We start from the raw sequence: 22,583 nt of genomic DNA on the forward strand, positions 1-22,583 counted from the left end.
AGGGAAAGAATGTAAGACTGGAAGTTAGAAAACTATTTTGCAACACTCTAATGAAGTATTTCAATACTTGGAAAAGGAAGTATTTTTTTAAAAGATCCCGCTCAATAATCCTAAAATAACAGCACATAAAACGTTTGCAGAGTAAGTAAAGCAGAATTCAAACTAATGTGAATTCAAACATTAATCTCTGCTAATTTAGCAATAGAAATTGTGTAAATTCATGGATTCTACCTTAAATCTCACCCAATCATTCTACAGAAGAACAGTGATTACAGGTAATTTGTTATTAAAACAGTTTTAAGAGCACCCAAGTGACCAAGGCACCTATATACAAAGGATTTTCAATGAAGAAGTAAAGCTGAACAATAGAAATAAAACTTAAAATGCTGTTTACACACTGACTGCAAAGGGGGAGAAAAAGGTGAATTACAGATCTTAGAGTAGCATTTTATTAAGCCAAGCTTTGTATTGTAGTCTCAGACCACGTTCTTCTCCTCTGCTGTAATACCATCTGAAAAAACAACCACTCAAACTAGCAGCACTGAAGCTTTTATAGGTCACATGGGATGCCTGCTGCCATGCACCAGATGTGTATAGGAAAAAGAAAGTGGTCAACATGTGATATCAAAAAACAGTGCAGTTTCAAATATTTTAAACATGATGTCAAGTGCATTCAACAGGTCTACAAATGCATTACATTAGCCTAAATTTAGTAGGTGATAATTGAAATCAGAGATCTAGTCATTACCACTGACATGTTTCTAAATACTACCCAATAAATTTTTGTCTGTTTCAGATTCTGTATGACAGCTGGCAGTTGGGAGGGGAGAATTGCCAAGAGGGTATGCACACACACATGTGCAATGCTTCTGTATTTAAATTCCAGTATCTTCCCTTTCTAGAGTTAATGCAACAGTGACAACAGTGTCATGCAAACACATGCTCCCACAGCTGAATTCTACATGCTGAATTTCTCCTGTAGGCTCCACCTGGCATCTTGCAGTAATCACTGAGTATGGAACAGAATGGTATCCTAACTAGCTCAAATTTCATTTTCTGCACATGGATTTTTAAAATTAAGCACATTCGGTTCTGTAAGAGAGATGAGATCTCTTCTTCCTACTTATCCTTACTGATCATATTTTAATTTTTAACTAGGAAAGGAAGAAAGTCCACCAACAATAGAAGATACAGTCTCAGTCCAAATATTTTTTTGTTGTTACTGTTGCTATTTTTGTATTTATATACCATTCAACCAAAAGGGAACAAATATGAGAAAATCTCGATCCACCTGAAAACAAAAAAATTCTCCCATGTCTACAGTGCTTTCAATATTTTACCTTGCTTTTAATTTCAGCTGTACCATCATATTGCTGATACACCCAGTATCAGGTAATATGAAGTGCCACTTTGTAGCACATGAAACTACACTACCTCTAGGAGCATTACAGATTTAGCAGGTGGACAGGTGTCAACCATCACTCCTGACAACATGCAGAAAAGGTTTGCACAAGTTAGTGTGAAGGACTGAAAAGATACTTTGCATCTATAGTTTATCATCAAGGCCTCCTCACATCGCAGTTCTGCCATCTGTCAGAGACAGTGTTGTCCTTCCACTTCTCAAAGGAAGCTGAACTTGAGAACACACTACTAAAAACTGTGCCTAAAGAGATATGTCTGGCATTTTACATAAAACCACCGACAGTATGGCTTTTTATTAGAAATTTAACTATCTAGTTGTAACCAGTGAAGGCTGGGAATAGAGGAACAAGGCTAGCACTAACAAAACTACAGTTGTTCAATTTAGGTACATAAACCTTTGTAAACAAGCAGCAAATACTTCCTGATTTTCATGGTTTATAATCTTTTAAAAACATATCTAGCAAAATGAACTTCCAAGAAATTTGAAAATATTAGTTTTGCTTTTCTTAAAAAATAATTTTAAAAAGGCTTTAAACTGCAATCAACATTAACCACAGACTGCAGCAAAACAGTTAGGAGGCACCTTGGAGATAAACTCAGTTATCAAAGAAAAACAAAATTTGAAAGCCCCACATCTGATGGGAGAGGGGAGAGAGAAACAACTCTGACATTTGTTCTGCTGCTCAACTGGTTGCTGGAAAGAAGTTTAAAAAAAAAAAATAATTAAAAAATTTTTAAAGACCAACCAAATGACAAAAAAAGAAACACAGACAAATCCTACAAAGTTATTAATGACAATTCTACCTGTATTAAGTAGTATAAAAATTGAGTACTTCTAAAATCTAACATATTGACAGCTCTATTTATAATGCAAACACAAGTAATTTTAAAATTTAGACTTTTAACACAGCGTTGTTTAGAAACATCCATCTTGAAATTTCAACACAGCCAGTCTCACTACAGATCATGAGTCAGTCCTTCACCAGATCCTGTCAATATAGTCCCCAAAAACCCCAAAGCTCAGATAAGGTAATTTAGAACCAAAGTCACAAGTTATTCTGGAAGGAGGGGAGCACATGAGGAGTGTCCTGTAGCACCTATAGCAAACGGTTGTTAGAGCTGCTGAGGATTAATGTGCCAATTTATCTTTCGTATGACTTTTGATTCAAACCAAAAAGCAAAATGGCAGACTTTTATGACATTTCTATTCTATTCCACTTTTCCACCTCCTCCATTAAGACATTTTCCTCCTCTCTTTTGCACTATCTGATATTAAAAAGTCATTTATTGCAATAAAGGGATTTAGTGATTTGAGAATAACTTTTCTGTACCATGCACCCACCGGACACCCCAGAACTATGCTAATAATTTTCTTTCTATTAATTATCTCATCAACTCACAGCTGGCTATGCTTTTTATTTCATTATGTTATTCATCAATCTAAAATAGAACTATAACAGAAAAAGAAATTGCAAAGGAGCAATTTCAATATTTCAAAACAGATGCAAATCAATGCCAGAGATGCTAGAGAGCATATTTTTATTGAGACAATTCTATACATGTCTGGAAAATGAACTTGTAATAAATAAACTCATCCTGTGGAGGTATGTTTTTCCTTTCATCTTATGAGCTAATTATGCCAACACAACATAACGTTTTCCTAAATGCCTTATAAACTGACCCAGTTACTCAGAAAGTATTATTTTTAAATCGATGTGATGGATGCAAACTGGAACATTCAGATTTCAATTCTGGCACCAATTCCCGGATCCCCTTCCCAAGTAATTTAAGGACTTCCTCTCGATAGTTTTTCATATTCTTTTAACTGACATTTTATCTTTATACAGTACCTCAGCAGAATGAACATGCACTAAAACAATGACAGCCCTTCTTTGGCTGTCATCTCTCATTCTGGCAAAGACAGATGTCTTACACTGGCTTATGCCAATAATAGAGCCGACAAAAAACAACAGAGACTACCTGCCTCTGATGTAAAGGCACCAATTCACATTTGTGACACTCATTTGTCAATTAACAGATTTCTTCCATTGTTGACACATGGGACTTAAAAGATGTGGGCTAGAATGTGATGAATTAAAAAAGACAGATGAGTAAGCTATGAGCTGCAAAGTAATACTATAATGTGCTTTAGATAGGAATATCAACTGACACCCCTGACAGGCCATACAAGGTTTTATTTCATTTTGCTCTGTATCTAGGCTTCATACTTTGTCTTCTTTGTTCTCTTTTCATCAAGCCCCTAACATCTCATTCTGACAGCCAGAGACATTTAAGGCACTTTCGTTTCAAATGCAAGTTATCGTACTTGATTTGTCATTAAAATGCAAAATGATTGCCATTGCAGGTAAATGTAGGTATGCTTAAAAGGTTGTATCTGCAAAGTAAAAGCTGAAAATGGTTTCTGGCTGCTTTGCTTAACTCTTTCACCAGCCTCAGAGTCTTCCTTTGGTAAGTGTTACCATGCTCTAATAGAAGTGTAACAGCACCTGCAGTCTTATACAGGATACATTTTAGTATATTTAAATAACATAAAAGCTTGAAGTTACAATGTCAAGCACAGAGAGATGCTGTCAAGTTTATACATGGGGCCTTATTATGATTTACACAAGAATCCGAAGAGAGTCTATCATGCAAATCTCTCTGGGGTCAAAGCTCTCTGTTCTCATGCACTCTGCTCACTAGACACCAACGAGGAAAAAGCACAGGATTGTTTGCTTTCAAAACACTAGTTGTGGTTGGTTTAGCTGGAATCACTAGTGAGGGAATCTTAACAGCAATTTACTTTCTCTGTTCAATGATCACTTACAGAGATGTGAAGGAATAAATAAATAAATAGATAAATAAATAAATAAAATGCTGTGGACAAGGAACAGATTTTAAAACATTGCAGAAAAATAGGCCTATGCAGGATGGAAATGAGTGACAACTAGCCTTCTACATACATGCACAGATGTGAACGCAGTCTCCAATATGAGAAATGTTCTTTATATCCAAATGGATAGATTTAAACATCAAAGATCTCACTTGTGCTCAGCATACCAAAAAAAAAAAAAATCTAGCGAAAGGCGACATTTATCATTTTCTGCAAGTGGTAAAATATTTGAAAAGCAGCAGTGTAATTTAAGTAAATAACTTTTCTTGATACAGAGGCAAGTTCATATATTATTTGATTTTAGGAGTTAACAGATGAACCTTTAACATACGTCTGTACTTACATATATTTTTTTTTAAGATTTTCTTGTGGTGTTTTTTTTGTTGGTTTGGGCTTTGAGGGGGTTTTTGTTTTGTGGGGTTTTTTGTTTTTGTTTGTTTGTTGTTGTTGGTTTTGCTTGTTTTTGTGTTTGTTTTCCCTTAAGAATGAGAGCTGTATGGAAATTTGCAGCCAAGGAATCACTCAGAAAATCTGATCTAGATTATAACTTCATTGTGTATTAAACGAAAGGTACAGAACCTAAAACATTTGATGCTTCTGCATATACACTGAAGCTTACTGACCAATTCTGACACTATTCTGCTTGTGCTAAGATGTATCTGCTACAATACAGGAATTATTTATTCATTCCAGGTCACATCAGTATAATAGGCTATGGTGTAAATACAAGTATCAAATTTCTAGCACTACTTTTTCCACTCATATTAGCCTTAGTTGCTTCCAGGGTACTTCCGTTTCCACATAGAAAAAAAATGAAAAATCCCAAACAAACATGCAGAACTGTGTTTTAAAGATTACTTCACCTTTTTACTTTGGTTTTAAATAGTAGGGCTACAGCAACCAAGATTTTCATCTGATGTACTGAAATGCATGAAGAAACACTTTCCCATTCACTTTTAGCTCAATACAGAGATATAACATCCTCACTTCCTCCATTTACCAATTAGTAGAAAGAGAGAAAAATGATGGTCAAAACTAAATCTACAGTAAAGCTATTAGTCTCCTTAACTCCAGAAACTTCTTTTCTGCTGTTCAGTCATTTCAATGCAGGTTTCGAACCACCTGTGGCTGCAGTGACCAGAGCCTGTAATTTGGTGGCAAAGCAGTGGCCCACATTAAATGGGTTGATTATCCACATTTCCACATTTCTAAAGCCCTTTTATTAGTGGTAGTAACAGACCATTTGTTAATACAACTTATTTAAAGGAAGCCAAAGAATTAACAGTGAAAATAATTTAACTGCCCTCTGACATTTCCCACTTAGGCTAGAGGACAATTTACCAGTTGTGCACCTGAGAGAATTGGAACCAATACTGTACAGGAACAGCTGAGCTAGCTGTTCGTTCCTGCTAATGCCTGGCTCCTGACTACAAGCAACTCAATGAACAAAAGAGAGACTTTGCAAGAAAGGAAGAACCTCATGTTGCATCTGCACCCCAATCTCTTGGCAGTATCTTCAGGAGCCTTCTGCTCATTTAAGGAGCTGGAGGCAGTGGGGAGGAGGAAAAGAAGGTACAGAGTGAGCGAAGTAAACTGGACACATACAGAGCCTCTCACTTAGTTAGCTGGTTTCCATTTCTTAGAAAACATACTATTTGATAGGGTTTTTTTCCAAAGCCATTCAAATTTAACCACCTTCACACTGTTTCTGTGCTATTGCAAAGTACTTCACTATCCATGATAGAGAATGTATGAAATGTAAGATAATAGGTAGAAAGTGTTCAGATCCTTGAGCAGGTGTAATTTTAATAAAAACACACTGGAGTTTTAAATTATCTTAATGTAACTGTGTTAGAAGTAGAGCTTTCTGAATATTCAATATACTGTTAATCCTTGGCCATCTAGAACACCTTTCCCTCAGCCTTTAAGAGCTTTGAAATAATCAGTACACTTTATCATTTTGGTAACAAGGTCAAGTTTTCATCTTTCCTCTGCAGCTAAAAGGTCTTGAAAGTCCTAGAATCCCAAAACACAGCATCCTCATCCAGTGATTTTCTGTCCATGGAGCCTTGCAGTCATGGCACTGCAGCAAGTCTTGGACCTTTCACATCTAAAATGGTTCAAGGACAATTCTCCTGCATTTCCTTGTGCTTTAAGAGATTTTTGGCTCAAGAGACAAAATGGATTTTTAGCTTTTGGTAAAAAATAATGAGACCAAAAATCAATGAACAAAAACCTCAAACCACTGTAAGCAAAATATAACTTCACTAGCCATATCCTGGTCATAATAAGCTGCTCTGTTGCTCTAAGTAGGTAACTGATTGCTCCCAAACACCTAAGGACTTAAAATTAAAATATATTAGTCTTGAACTCATTAAAATATAAAGGAAAAAAAATACCCACGATGAATAAATATGTAATTACTAAATAAGTCATTTAAGTCACCACAAGTACAAGCCTCTCTTACAAAGAATACATATGCTAACTTTGATCTTCAAACTAATGGTTGGAAATGATTATTTTTTAAAGTATTAAATATAGGTAACAGGTAGCTTCTTTGTTAAATTCATAAACTGAGCTCCCTGTCAGCATCTTATTGATTAACATTCTAAGGGAAAGGTAGATCATATTTCTGAATGTAATCTTAAAACATTGAGCCCTATGATGTCTTTCCATTGGGCAGATTCACAAGGAACAAACTGCACCAGTTGGCCCACTTGTCAAATAAGAAATGTGGAGTTAGATCCTAAAATAAAAGCCACATTTTCAATATCATTTAATATATTTTAATTCTATATATTCCCCATCTTTTAACATTCAGCAAAACAAGCATTGAAAATTATTGCTCAAAATGGTTGCACCTTTCCAATACATTCTATAAAAATGAACCAGCTGAGAGAATCAAGCACATAAGCTTTCTACTGAAAAACAGACAAGCAAAAATCCCCTACAAAATATCCCATACAGCTTTTTTAATTCCTTTCTTAGTTTTGCAAATGTAAAAAATCAAATCTGTAGCTGACAAGTAATAATACCCATGATGAATAAATATGTAATTACTAAATAAGTCATTTAAGTCACCACAAGTACAAGCCTCTCTTACAAAGAATACATATGCTAACTTTGATCTTCAAACTAATGGTTGGAAATGATTATTTTTTAAAGTATTAAATATAGGTAACAGGTAGCTTCTTTGTTAAATTCATAAACTGAGCTCCCTGTCAGCATCTTATTGATTAACATTCTAAGGGAAAGGTAGATCATATTTCTGAATGTAATCTTAAAACATTGAGCCCTATGATGTCTTTCCATTGGGCAGATTCACAAGGAACAAACTGCACCAGTTGGCCCACTTGTCAAATAAGAAATGTGGAGTTAGATCCTAAAATAAAAGCCACATTTTCAATATCATTTAATATATTTTAATTCTATATATTCCCCATCTTTTAACATTCAGCAAAACAAGCATTGAAAATTATTGCTCAAAATGGTTGCACCTTTCCAATACATTCTATAAAAATGAACCAGCTGAGAGAACCAAGAACATAAGCTTTCTACTGAAAAACAGACAAGCAAAAATCCCCTACAAAATATCCCATACAGCTTTTTTAATTCCTTTCTTAGTTTTGCAAATGTAAAAAATCAAATCTGTAGCTGACAAGTAATAAGTCACTCTAGTCTTCAGTGCAACAATATCAACAGAGCAAGAGCCTGACTTTGACCAAGGCCAAGTGGACTGACACCACTATGCTGATATAACTTTCCTCCTCTGAGTCTCAGTAAGAGCTCATGCCAAGGCCAATACTGAGTACTGAGAATACCGAGAAGAAATTATAAATAAAAACATGTTCTTTCAACTCTACCAGTAAGGAACTCACTCAGGCAAGCATGGTGAAGATTAAAGACCATGAAAAACAAAACAAAAACAGAAATAAAAGTTGTAAAACTTCACGATTGCCAGCACCAGTGTATGGGTAAAGCCTGCAACTGAGCTGTAACACTGAATTAACTATGACCTTAAAGACAGTATAATTATTGTATAGGATGTCTGGATTGATATGCTGGCTCCTGATCTTGAGAAAGATGCATGGCCCTTTTCCACTTCTATAATACTCATTTTTCACACTTGCAGGAGCTAAGGGCTCAGGGGTTGTCTTTTTAAACTGAAAAACATCTCCAAGATAATTTCTGTAAAGATGATTTATGTAAAATGCAAGATCTTAAAAATGGCACAAAACACACAAGACAACACATCACAAAGAAGAAATGCATAAACAAAAGATCTGTAAGGATTTTACCTGTCAAATGCCAATTATCTATTTGTACCATGACCACTCAGCAGGTTTGTTGAATACTGGAGGACAGAGACCCTTCTTAATCAGTGATTGGTAAGGAAAACTAGTCCATTTCTTTACATCTGCAACTAGACGCTGGGAATCTTGTGTATTGCATTAAGGAGAGAAGATACCTTTCAACAAAACAGAGAGAAAGAGACAGAGACAATAGCTCCAAGGTTACTGCAGGTTCTTCCCTTCAGTCAAGCTTCTGGTCCACAGACAACAGTTATTTCTGCAGTCCTTCATTCGTTTCACAACAGCAGTCATGAGGAAATACTGTCTTAGAGTAAGAGAGATTAAGGAAGTCAGAAAGTAAGAACAGTCCATCTGATTACATACGTACAACATGCTCTTTATCACGCTCTTTTCTTCAACTCCCAATACTCTAACACAAGTAGCGCTCAGTCTTAAAATCTAGATAGCTATAGACCATGCAGAAGTCAGATGTTACTTGCAATCTATTGACATTCTTTGAAAGCTAGAACAAGTGCATCAAACTATTTCTTCTCCAAATGCCAGTACGTTCCAGATTGTAGTAGTCTTCCATTTATTAACTGATTTTCTCTCCATTGGACACAGATTCCTGTCATTCAGAACAGCACTGAAAGCAAAACTAATTTTTCTTTAAGACTGATTACAGTTCTCACAAGAGGAGCTGGACTGACTGCCAGTGAACTAACTGTAGCAGCCTGCTGCACCCACCTCATTCAGGACAATATCCCTCCAGGTACTCAGAGAACAAGTGCAGATTGTGTGTATTAACCCTTCAACATCACTCCAAAAAACAACTTCAGTCTCACACAGGAAATTAGATAACGAGAAAGCAGTTCACTCCTCACTCATTCAAACACAAATAAAATTATGTGATGCAAACATCAGTTCACTGGGAAATGCTTGGCTTCAGTCAAAAGATCTTGTCAACAGCCTTGAGTCAATGGACGCTTAATATGATACCCGATCTCTGTTCAGGTTCAGGGAGTTTCTTACTCACCTTTGTTCAGCAGTACAGATTTCACCTTTACTCATGACTGCAACAGTGCCCTAGAAATGGATGCCACCAAAAAAACAACTTTCATCATCCATCACAACAACATTCACTAGCTTTATTCAAGGATGCAGAAGTTCAAGCTCACAACCTTATTTTACTTAATGTCCAACTGTGCAGATTTTTACCAAATTTAACAGTAATCCTCCTGAGACTTCTCCAGTACACAATATGAAAACACACTGACACCACCCCACCCGCCCCACAAGCCATCATTCAGGTAGCAGGTTTTTGCCTAATTCTGCCACATGATACATTGTCAGGACAACTCCTTCCACAATGTTAAGCTCCTTGAGAAAAGCAAAACAGAAAACAAAAAATCTTATGTTCTGATCTGTCAGACATAGTAAATCAACAGATAATGGCCAGCACCGGGGTCAGAAGTATATATACTACAGTGTTTTCAGAGTCCATTAGTGACTATGTGGCCATAAAAAGTCAAGCAAGGATCAATGGACAAAAAGAGAGGCTGTTGGGACTAAAGAAGATAACAGCCATGAGAACCAGATTAAAATACAACAATTTAAGTTTGTCCTTACATGTAACAGCATCCTTGGCACAGTATGCTGAAATTGCTGAGATATTTAAATACATATCATAAGCCATTAGTCTAGCATTTTTAAAATCAGACATTCACTGGTCCCCTTTGTATCAACAATAAACCAGCAACTGCAATTAGACAGCATGAAAATATACAAATCACAAAAACACACACAAATAATACTTTGTAAAAGCAAATAGTCTATAGTCACATTTAAAGTTGATAAAATAATAAAACACAGAGATGGCTACTGTATGTGACACAAGGTTCATCTTAATAGTTGTGGGTTTTTTTACATTATTCAAAATTTTCAAAGAGGATAAAGAAGTTTTCCTTATACATTACCCAGATCACATCTGGTTCCCACTGAAATTCCACTTTTCAAAAGGGGGAAGGCATGGTGGGAGGGAAAAGGAGAGGAAGAAGAAAGCCAAAAGCTGATTTAGCTTTGATTGTCTATCAACTATCAAAAATAAAATTAATATTTGAAGTCTAAAATTCTTTTTCTTACTGGTAAGACTCTCTTTCCTTGTTTACAATAGACATACACGTGTAAAACTTTATCTTATACAACTCCCTAGGTGTTACCCTTATAGAAAGTGAACCCATCATCACACTTGTCTTCAGACCATCCAGTAGGGTAAGACTATTTCATTGTTATTTTAATAGAAAGATAATTATGCATAATGTAGTCCATAGTGATTAATGAACATGTAAGACTTCACCTGAAAGACCATTACAACTGTAAATTTTAAAGAATTTAAATTATTCTTTGTGTATACATATTTCATTTAGCAAATTGATTTCCAACTGAATTGCTTCTGAAGAGTGACCACCCTTACCCATCTTAGTGTACATTTCTTTTCAGATATTCATAACCTTTCAATGTTATTTACAAAACAGCATCTTGTGCTAACTGTAGGACATGCCTTTTGGGTAAATTTTAAGTACCTACCTTAAACTACAAACCCACTCATATGAATGTGATACATTCAGGCAATAACAGGAGAAAAATTACCAAGTTTTAATACATTTCAGATTGCTTATCTGTGGAAAGTACTCTCCTTTGTTTCATTCTCTAAATATAATTCCATTTACCTTGAAACAGTGAACTATTTAAATTACAAAATTTACAAACATTTGTAAACCACTTCTCTTACTCTAAGAAAGAAATCTCAGCTGCTACTGGACATCTTTTATAAAAAAGCAATACAAAAATCTTCAATACCTAAACATATTAATTCTCTTCTCATATTGTAAAGTGTGGTCATGCTTGAAAGAAAAGAAAAAACCAAGGAGGGTGAAACAGATTAATTGCATAGCTCGAATATGCTTATTTCAAACAACATACTATAAATCATCTTGAAACAAAACAGGCAATTATAATGTGCACAAATGTTATGATACTCTGCATCTCTACTGGTCCAATGGTTCTAAATTACTGAAACTGATGGCTGAACAAGAGCATACTGTTTCAACACACTTGGTTTACTTGAACGATTTGAATTCTTTCCTTAGCTATCCAGTGTTACGTAGATCTCTATGATGTCAATAAACAGATGGATGTACCTTAGGTAATTCAGGCCACATCCAAGGAGATTAAAATATATGACCAAAATTTCTGTACCAATGTGTTTTGCTTGTGAAGAATCAGGACCTTTTCTTTCCTTTCAGTACTATAAGCATCTAAAAATAAAGCAAGTACATACATTTTCTTTCAAAGGGTTCAATGAGGACAGAACAGAAGCTTCTTTCTCCTTCTAATCACTACCCCATATTTCAATTCTCTTCACCTCAGGGTAAAAGAAACAGGAGCAAGGGCCATACAACAGAATTATTTCAAAACACAATCAGCTATTTGTAAACAACGCTCTTTCTCCTACGTATCTGCAACTGCTAGTTGTAAAAAAAAGCAGCAAGTAAGGTAAACCAATTAGCTTGCTAATTTCTCACCCTCATTTATTTAGCTCTGCACTGTATTTGTTGTAATTGACTATAATTATGTTAATTACTAACTCCAGCATAATTACTGTATTTATTGTCATTGAGCACACTATGTACCCAAAGCAAAGCTGGCATTTGTCGGGCATCAGATAAATAAATAAATAAATAGAACCACACAACTGTCAGGAGGGGTTTCTCTGAAAACTGGCTGATACACCTCCAGCAAATGAAAGGGCAAAAGAGATTTCATGCAATGCTAGTTTGAAAGCATCGGTTCATTAAGGATATTAATTTTCTGATAACTACACATTTAAGCATGACACACTGAAGCAGTATCTACAGGATTTAGCAATTATTAATGCGTGACAGTTTCAAATGCTAAGTGAATCAATTAAACAGCAGCATTCACAATTTGAGAAGAGATAACTGCTTCATAACTGCCTAAGACTACAATTTTCACATGACAAAAAAGGGCCATTCAGGCTCCTTCAAAACCTGACAGGTCAAGAAAGAAGTTTGAAACAAAAGCACCTTATAACCATCATCTCTCCTCTTTACTTGTCAGATCAACTTTGCTAGTGTCTCCGCTGAAATGGCATCACCATGCCAGCTGCCACAAGGTGATTTTTCATGTCTTGTCAAAGAAATCTTTTATTCTATTTGCTCTGCATTAACATGTTACATTTATTGATCAAGCCCTTTCTGCAGCCACAGCAGGGCACTGTGCTCTTATGCCTAAGGGGACTTTGATGTCCTGGTGACATTCTAGACCGAATAATGCACATACTAAATGGATTTAATTCAGAAATGTGTTTGTGCATGACAGCTACATTAATAACAGCCCCTCATACTGATAAATATGCAATTGCTACGATTAAGAGTTACCCAATTATGTTGAAAATATTTTTCTACCTTACAAAAAAAACCATCAAAAAGTTTTAACAATACTGCCTTTTCTTCAACATTTTAAAATGCTACAAAGATCAGTATAAAGGCTTTTAAAAATATGTCATGCTTTGTTTTGAATTCTGGCTTTTAGTTCCATCTCTTTCTTGTTGTTCATCTTCCTGTTCTGTGTGTCTTATTGCTGCACAGACTGGGAAGGTGGCAAGGAAAAAAAGAACAACAAAAAAAAGCCTCTCTTTCACATACTCAACTCACAAAGAGAAACATGCAGTGTAAAACTGAAGTCCAGTTTCAAGCTGCCACTTGCATATTCCCCCAGGCAAGAAAACAGTAGGCAGAAGAAACAAACAATCTCCAGTCCACAGAGAGGATATTACAAATCCTCAGTCTCACAAAAGTCATGGAGGAACATTCCAGACTAGGATTAAAGTTCAAGGGGATGTTTTAATACGTACATCCTCTTAATCGGACAGAGAAAAACAGGCACTAGCACACACTGTGCAAATTATTCATGCTTCTAGCAGAAATAATCTGCACCCTAGAGAGAGGGAAGGGATGTCTGTATCTCCATGAGCACAATTACTGGATTAATCCTCCCTCATTGGCCAAGATTAAAGATTCACTCTCCCTTTCACTTCATAGCTCAGACCCAGAAGAAATATCTGTAAGAAAAAGAAAAACAACTCAAATGTTTAAACCTACTGAGGACAAAATTGTAAGATGGACTTCTCTGTGACTTGAACTGTAGATGTTATTTATAAAAACATGGCACTTATTTGTACAAAAACAGTGACATAGTTACTCGAGCCCAACAGTGCATTTAGCCTTTAATTTGAAATGAGAAATTTGGCACAAAGAAAGTTATTTGAGACAAATAACTTTCAAATAGGGGTTTTTTTTCCTCTCCACAAGACAGCAAGAAATAGGCAACCTAGAAAAAATTAAATCTTTGTATTTCATCCAAATCGCTACTCCCTGCCTGCATTACAACCTTCCCACTTATTTATTCCTTTCCTTCCTTCACCAGTGATTATTATTCACCTTTTTTTTTTTTTTTAATTCAGTGAAAACTTTATCTTCCAATGATCAACAACAGTTTTTCATTCCCCCTTGAAAGCCTTTTCAGCAAAGCCTCCCAACACTGGCACATCAGTGACTTTCCCTCCATACTCTACACTTTCATTAAATGGGAACTGGGGAATGCTTTCCACATATTATGAAACAAAATAGTAGCCTTTACAGTACTGTTATCAGGGAAGGCTATGAAATACAGTTGCCATGAGAGACTCAGGAGCAGATTTCCAAAGCAAAACATCTCTCCTCCTGAAACATGACTTACTGAAAATACACGGTATAAATAGTTCATTTCTAAAATAGCTGAAAATCATTACCAGTAACAAATCAAAAGAACTGCTACAACTCAGGCCATTTTATAATGAACACACCAATAAAGCTGCAGAATCATAATATTATTTAGGTCAGAAGGGGCATCTAGAGGTCATCTAGCCCAATCTCCTGCTAAGAAGCAGGGCAACTTCAAAGTTAGATTAGGTTGCCTGGGGCTTTGTCCAGTTGCACTTCGAACACCACCCAGGATGGAGGTTCTACAGCCTCTCTGGGCACCTCTTCCACTCAATCTTTTTAATAGTGAAGCCCTTCACAAAACAGTTGGAAATTCCCTTGCTGAAACCTGTGATAACTGCCATTTATCCTTTTGCTGTACATCTAACAACAGTTCGGCTCCATCTTCTTCACAACCTCCCATTAGTCCCAGAAGGAAAGAAAAGCCATTAGAAAATATTTTTAAAGATCTGTAAGGAAAACAGTATAAGAAGAAATAATTAATAAGTGGACTATCATGGTCTGGGGTTGAAGGATTTCTGTCTGCCAGAGGTGTAAACAGGAGGAAATCCAGTGCTGATTACAACTCACACGCTTTTAAGTACACGTTATTTTTTTCCCTTTGCCCCATACACAATACCTAGAGGTGCCACACCTCTTTCTCCTCTAACATCCTCATAAAAAGTTCCCTTTTGCCATTCACCTCTGTCTTTCCTTTTCCTCCTGGGAAAAAGAGAGGCATCACCGCTGTAACTGGTAACAGTGGCTTTGCTCTGGCTGCCAGAAGAGAGAGTTGGATCTATGTATCACTCAGGGTAATCAAGGAGATACCAGCCCTTGCAAAAAGGCAAACAAGAAAGACAATTCCCTTAAAGACCAAGTTTTGTGATTATTTAATCAAGTGTTGTTATTAGATTTACCACATCTGATACAAAGACAATTAGGCATCTACACAGGCCCTAATTTAATTTAATAAAAGAAAGGAGCTCTAGACTAGGAAAAATGCTGAAGTCAGAAAAAAAATGTTGAAAAATATACATTTTCTTCTACTAAATTGCCAATACAAAAGAACCAATGACAACCCCTGCTTCCTCCAATTTAGTTCTCTGGTCCCGTGTAAATTTGTGTTTACATTGCACCCAAAAAGAAAAAATCAGAGAAATAGAGTAACAATAATTACTCTTCGTTGCAGAAAAAGAAAAGAAAGACAGAAGTGCCATAACAACCAGTAAGAAATTAGAAGATATCTCTACTTTTAAAAAAATTATTATCAAATGTGTATCAACTCAACAAGTTGTTTGTTTCTTTTTAAAAAGGGGGTAGTGGGAAGAAACTCCTTGATTTGTACAAAACAAGCTGTATTTCCCAGAAAGACACAACAGCATCTCTTGAAATATGTTACTAAGGGATTAGCTTGGCAAAAGTTGTTTGCATGTAAGTCACAAAATACAGCATTTTTTAATAAGTTTTTCCCACTTTAGTAAAAACATCATCCAGTCTTTCCACCCTTTTTCCAGTACACCTGGACAAACCTCCGAAAACATACATTTACAGTGGAAAGCCTTAAATGGCAAAAAAAACCCTTTCCTGGCTCTATCCTGACTTCTGCAACAAAGTGACCTGCATCACAGTGGTATCAAAACCACTATGATTCACTACAGCAATTTTACAATCAAGTATTACATTATATCACTGCATAAGAAAATTCTGTGACATCTGTATCATGCAGTACAAATACATCTTTCTGGTGAGAGTCTCATGTGGATGAGTATCTGGAGATACTGGAGAGACTGCAAGTCTACAACAGCACACAACTCCTGGCTGAGATAGCACAGCGCTGTCTTGCAAGAAGGGTTTGCTGTCAACTGCCTACAAAGCTGAACATGTTACACCAGACAGAGAGATCTCTCTCCATGCAACTACACCCATGGTAGCAATATCAAATAACATGACTGCAAATATTGCTGCCCACAAAATAAGAAATCTTCCCTTGAAGAACAATTTCTTAAATTCTTAATGTAATTTTTATGGTGTCAGAAATTCTACTGACACTTTAACATAACAGAATTTATTGCCTGCTACAGAAGGATGATTCCTTCCCAAAATACACTTGGCAGTAACCATACTTACAGGGGATAGGACACAGAAACCCTACATGCAAAACAACATTAAAAAAGCTTGGTAAGTACTTATTTATGCCTAACACTAAGACCAGGCAAATGCTGAATAGTTCAACATTTCTCTGGTTTAAATGCAGTCTGAAAATTTAGTGGCCACTAAAATACTTTTTTTTCAAAGAACACCCACATATGGTCATCTAATAATGAATCACAGTGTAAGGAAAACTAATATCTTCACTGCAAATAAATATTGTGCCAGCAAAGCACAATATTATATTTATATTTTTCTAGATTTGGATCACGCTTGGTGTCCTTCACTCAACTTACACTTTACCAATAGATAGCAATTTTTTCTAGAAAATCAGACTCCTTTTTAAAGAGATGTTTAGATTTTCTTCCACACTGAAAACAACGTACTAAACTTTTCAAATTAAGTATTCACTGATAAAAATGATAAAACTCATTATTATGCTACAGCATTGTCAGATTTTTCAAACAACAATATCTGTTTAAAGGAGTCAAAAAAATATCTTACTGTTTACACTTGCTTCAACAGCTGCCCAAGACATCTCTTCTGTATTCACATTCATTTAAGGCTATGACATTTATTACATATTTTATCTGACTCTTTCTATAATATGCAGACATAGTATTCACATATGAGTGTAGACAAGTCTGAACAGCTACTGTATAATAAATACTTCATTCCTAGTTACTAGATGCCTAGTACATCTATCACCACTCAAATAAGAAAACATTACTGGTCTCATCATACTTCATATTAGCTTCCCTAAGCTAAAGAAGAAAGGGAAAAAAAAAACCAACAAAAAAAACCCACACATCCTAGACCTGACTTTTTTGCATTAGAATACTTTTATAGCTTTATAACAGTAAGCTATCCTGCATCAAAAGTCACTTGCAGCCACCCCAAAAACTAGCACTTTCTTTCATGTTTCCCCATAAATTATTTTAACACGCTTTTTTCCCCTCACAAACCCAAATAAAACCAAATTATATCCCTTCTGAAAAATAGGCTAAGTCATAGAATTTTGGATAGGGAAGGAGAAAAGAGATGAAAACAAACACAGATTTGACAAATATACCACCAGCTAAGCTCTCAATTAAAATATGAACTAATGACTTAGAGTTTCAAAGTGGAATTTTACATCTAGATTTAATGTTATGTTTTATTTTATGAAATAAAACTAACTCAGATGAACTATTATTCAAACCATGTATTACATGAAACTCTTTTTTTTTTTTTTTTGTCCAGAGGTAGTACCTCCAAAGGTGTTAAGAAGGAGCAGTCTTGTTGATGACGTTAAATCTGAATACACAAGCAGAACTTAAATTATCTTCATGACGAAATGAAAAAAAGTCCATTCAGTTGCCTCCCCCAGCAAAATTCTTTCTTCTCATTACAATTTCCATAGAATCACTGAATCAGCTAGAAGTAAAACAGAAGTGTGTGTGTGTATGTATGTATGTACATATGCATGTATGTATGTATGTATGTATATATAACAGAAGTATAGCAATCCACATATTGCTTAGTGCCTTCTTTGCTCTGCTACCACTTGCATGTAGGAATTGGGTCTTTCAGAGCTGACAGTGACTCAGGATAGCATTTATGAGTATTAAGTAAGTTCAAATCAGTGCTTGTTCCCTCTAGGAGAAAAAAGCACTGGCACACTACTTCTGTGTGTCTTTCTTCTCACAAGCAGACACTAAGCTTACCCTATATAAAAAAAAAAAAAAAGGAAAAACCAAAAGAGTCCAACTCTGCCACTAAAAAACTATGCTTTTTCTTAAACGAGCAACTACACTCTGTTCCTTTCCCCCCCCCCTCACCTACAGAGTTGTAAACTCAAATGCTACACTGCTGGACCTCACCAGGGTCTCTCACACCAAACTAAATTAAAAAGGAGACTGTAATATCTAATGGGAATGCTCCAGAATTCTAAATCAATCCATACATTAAAATATTTTATTTATAAATTCTACCTGCATTTAGTTTTAGCTCATAACTATACAGCTGCCCAAAAACATACAACAAAAACACATAATCTGCAAAAAGAGTTTTACAAACCATTTATAGTATTAACCAAAGATTGAAAAAGAAAAAGAAAGGAGCACACACTTACTTGTATTCTGGCTAAGAACAATTCACTTTTGATCTCATTCTTCACTTCTTCAGATAATTTTCCATTATGAGCAGAGAACAAACATATCCTTTTCATTGGGTATCACTTTTGTCAACACAAGAAATTTCCAAACTCACCTGGTTATTTGTGTTCCATGTGTGCAAGAAAAAGAGACAAACATTGCCTAAAAACAGTGTCGTCCACTTGATAAGAAATAAATGCAGCTGACATATATGTATGCTTCTATTAAAAAAAAAAAACACAACACAATAATAATAATAATAATAAACAGTCTATTTTTGGAGTTTATGTCCCATATTGCACTTGAAAGTCTATATAGTGCCACATACCTTAACAAGTTGAAGCTAAGATCTAGCCTTTTTGCCATATGTCCATATATTCTTCCTAGGAATTCTGGAATTTCTTCACAGTCTTGACTAATGTAGGATACCTAAGAATTGGGAGCAAAAAGGAAACTTTTGTAAGTGGATTATTCAGTTTCCTGTCCAGATTCTGTCTCGTTGATCCAGTGACATAATACAATATAGTAAATATTTGTCATAGCTACATCAGTTTCACTGCTATAGAATTTATCACAATCTCACTTTCCTATTGATACAATCAGCTTCATATTTATTGCATCTATAGTCTTACGTACAATGTGTTGTTTCCTTTCAGGTAAAAATAATTTTAGCAAATATGTCATATTTCTTCTATTCTACTGTTAATACTTTGACCCAACATTATTTTATATTTTCATTCTGATACACTCCAGAATAAGCTTTTTTTAAAGATCAGGAGCCATTCAAAGGACTTTCTCATTTGTCTCTCAGTACAAAACACAGTAAAAGATCACTTTGTAAAGTCTGGTCCAGAAATATCTAAGAAGTGTGCTGTCAATTCATTCTCATAGCCATCCTTTGAGGAGATTATTCTTTCCAGTGACATGCAAGAGACAGAGAAAGAGGGCTGCCAAAGATGTGAAAAAACAAACATGCAGCTTTTTTCAAACAGTTGTGCAAGTCTTTATGATTTCTGGCTTCAATACCTATGTTCAGATCATACTTCTTATACCAAAATACTCATTAATGTATTTTCCTTCTTTTTCATACCACCTCATCTAACTCACCTTTAACAAACATAGGAAGAATTAGTGGTAGCAAAAATACAGCCTACTCGGGCCATTTGTTTATTTAGCCAGAATGAAGCCACCGATGGTACTCCCAGAAACACGCAAAAAATAAAAGAGTTACACTTTTTTTATGGTCTCTGCTGTATTGTCTTCGGTTTGATTTCAAAGAGTGCCCACAAAGCCTGCCACACCTACTGTCATGAATTCTATACATCTATATTGGTTCATCCAGGTCGGATTTTGAACTAAAGAAATTCTAATTGCCCTTAAGTGGCAATTTGCTAGTTAGATTTCCACCTTGTGTTAGACCACCATCTGTAAGTTACTACTATTATATCAATATCTAGTAGAAAGCTAATTTCAAGACCACATCCCCCTGGTCTAGAAGATGTTAGATGAAAAATAGGCAAAAAACTCACAATTTGTTTTGATAGTGTTTAACTTTCTGTTGAAATAGAGACTCCTCTGCAGAACAGACTGATGGTATGTACTTTTACAAGTTATCCTGGTCTCTTACACTCTAAAAATTATTGCAATCTGATAATATTATATTGCATCAAATTTAAGTAATTTTGTTCAATAACTTCAAGAGCTAAAGCTGACAACAGTGAAATAATTCTTACAAGCAGAAAACAAGTAGCTTGAAGCTCAGTTTAACTATTTACTGTCCTTGTGAAACCATACCTGCTCTAGCATTACATTCTGCTACCAGATATACAAGACTGGCAAATATAAGGGCAAAAGGGAAAGGAACCATTTTGAGTAGTTTGGACATAACAGAAACTGTTTTGCAGAATTTCTCGAATTAAATATGATTTTTTTTTTTCCTCCAGTTTTCATCCAAGACAATTACAAGACACTTCACAACATACATGCAGGTATGCATACAAGAATTGCTTCATTCTTCACTGTATGGTAGATTTCTTCAAAGTATTACTTGCAAACCCTTGGAAAAACACATTAACAGCAGAATAATACTTTGTATTAAGCATTTAGTTTAACAAAACATGTTGAAATAGAAATGAGACAAATACAATGCCTACTAACATTAGGAGGGCAAGACCATCTTGAGAATCTACAAACACAGCAAGAGCACAGACCACTTTATTTTTCATCCAAGGAAGAGTGGTGGAGAAGAAGCAAGAGACTCTGACCTGCATTCCCACTGCTTCAGAAACTTACCTGGACATAAATATTCTAGTTTCAAAAGAACAGAAGTTGAAAAAAAAAAAAGTTCATATAACAGTGTTTTGGAGCACACAGGAGCACAAAATACACAAAATGTTGTAGGGCTTCAGCCTTTGAACTGTTATAATACAGAAATATATTTGCACAACTGGTACAAACAGATTATTCAGATACTTGCCAATTAAATATGGTTGTCATGACCTTATAATGCTGAGGCCTTGTAAAAGGAATTTTACTTCCACAAAGTCTACTTCAGCACACTCCATTTAAAACAAATAGATTTATTTTTCCTCAAAGTACACAAACAGCATTCAGCTGCAGATCTCTACACCTCACATACATGTATTTCCTTCAGACACCCAAGAAATCTCTTTACTGTGGGAACAGCAGCAACTGCCAGCAATGCAATACACAATCAGCCTTTTTGAACAAGTTTTTAAGATTGATTTCTCCACACTTCTCTTTAATTCCTGATAATTGCAGGTATAAAACAAGACGTTAGTAGTCTGGAAAACAGAAGAATAACTTTTCATCATTTTAATTCTTTCAGTTCAAAATCATTTACCCAGAAAACAATAAAATGTACATAAATCAGTATCCTTTCTTTTGCATCAGTCGCAAATACCCTCAAAATGAGAGTAAGACACATCCAGGGATGTCATCACTGAGGTATGAGAGCAAGCATACTCTTCCCAAAACACCTCAGCTGTTTGGGTGCAAGACACATCAGTAACGGGAGATTTCTTAGATTTGTCTATACCAGTCACAGAACATCACACGGAATTAAAAACTGGATGTAGATGTTTCCATCGCCTACTTTTCCAACTCAAATCTAACACAGGTTGGTCACAGTCAGTTACTCTAATATGGGTGCCCTGGTCACTATCCCACTGAAACATTCAGAAAGTTTTCCACAAAGTATCAGATAGGCTACAGACGTCTCAGATATTCTTGCAGACACACTGTATGGAATTCATAATCTAACCAGTCAGTAGAACAGCATATCTCTTTTGCTTGTTTCAGAGGATGCTACCACCTAATCTCTGCAATCATTTACAATGATATTGTAATCTTAATAACTCATAAAGTAACATTTTTATTAAATATGTCACCAAATAGGTCATGTATGAACTCCAGACATCGTAATTCCCTTCAATTGAAGGGAACACACATCTGGAGAATATTTTCAGTCAGCTGAGCATCATATTTTACTATATGCTGTTAAAAGATTGCATGTTAGGCACCCAGTCAAATTAAGAATATGCTTTACTTGAAGGGGCTCAAGGCATGCTCAATGGAAGAAGGAAGCATGTTACTCAGTGCACCACAGAGACCACAGCAACCGCTTCCTGCAGCAGCTGCAAAATTAGCCAGTTGCCTCCATATCACACACACATTTATATGAATTCCACACAGAAATTGCGACCAGATTAAAGAAGCAATTAGATGGGCAGCAGTCTGGTTTAATGGCTAACCATTTTCAAAAAAGAAGACAAGCTTAATTTATTATTTTTGTGGTGAAACACCCTCCCTCTCCCCATCTTTTGGTAGTTTTAGTCACAGGTTCAGC

At 35.6% G+C, this 22,583-nt stretch overlaps 1 protein-coding gene across 1 annotated transcript in view; it reads right to left on the reverse strand.

Annotated features, from left to right (window-relative positions):
- Nucleotides 1–19,878, reverse strand: part of LOC104391492 (chromosome unknown open reading frame, human C10orf11) — a 640,329-nt gene extending 620,451 nt beyond the window's left edge. The window contains exons 1-2 of the mRNA XM_010000806.1: nt 19,870–19,878; nt 19,044–19,144 (exon numbers count right to left, since the gene is read on the reverse strand). Coding sequence (XP_009999108.1) covers nt 19,044–19,144; nt 19,870–19,878 — 110 coding nt within the window. The remainder of the gene's footprint in view (nt 1–19,043; nt 19,145–19,869) is intronic.
- Nucleotides 19,879–22,583: the final 2,705 nt, after the last annotated feature.

Source organism: Chaetura pelagica, unplaced genomic scaffold (assembly GCF_000747805.2).
Source record: "Chaetura pelagica isolate M959 unplaced genomic scaffold, ChaPel_1.0 scaffold166, whole genome shotgun sequence".
Classification (NCBI taxonomy): domain Eukaryota; kingdom Metazoa; phylum Chordata; class Aves; order Apodiformes; family Apodidae; genus Chaetura; species Chaetura pelagica.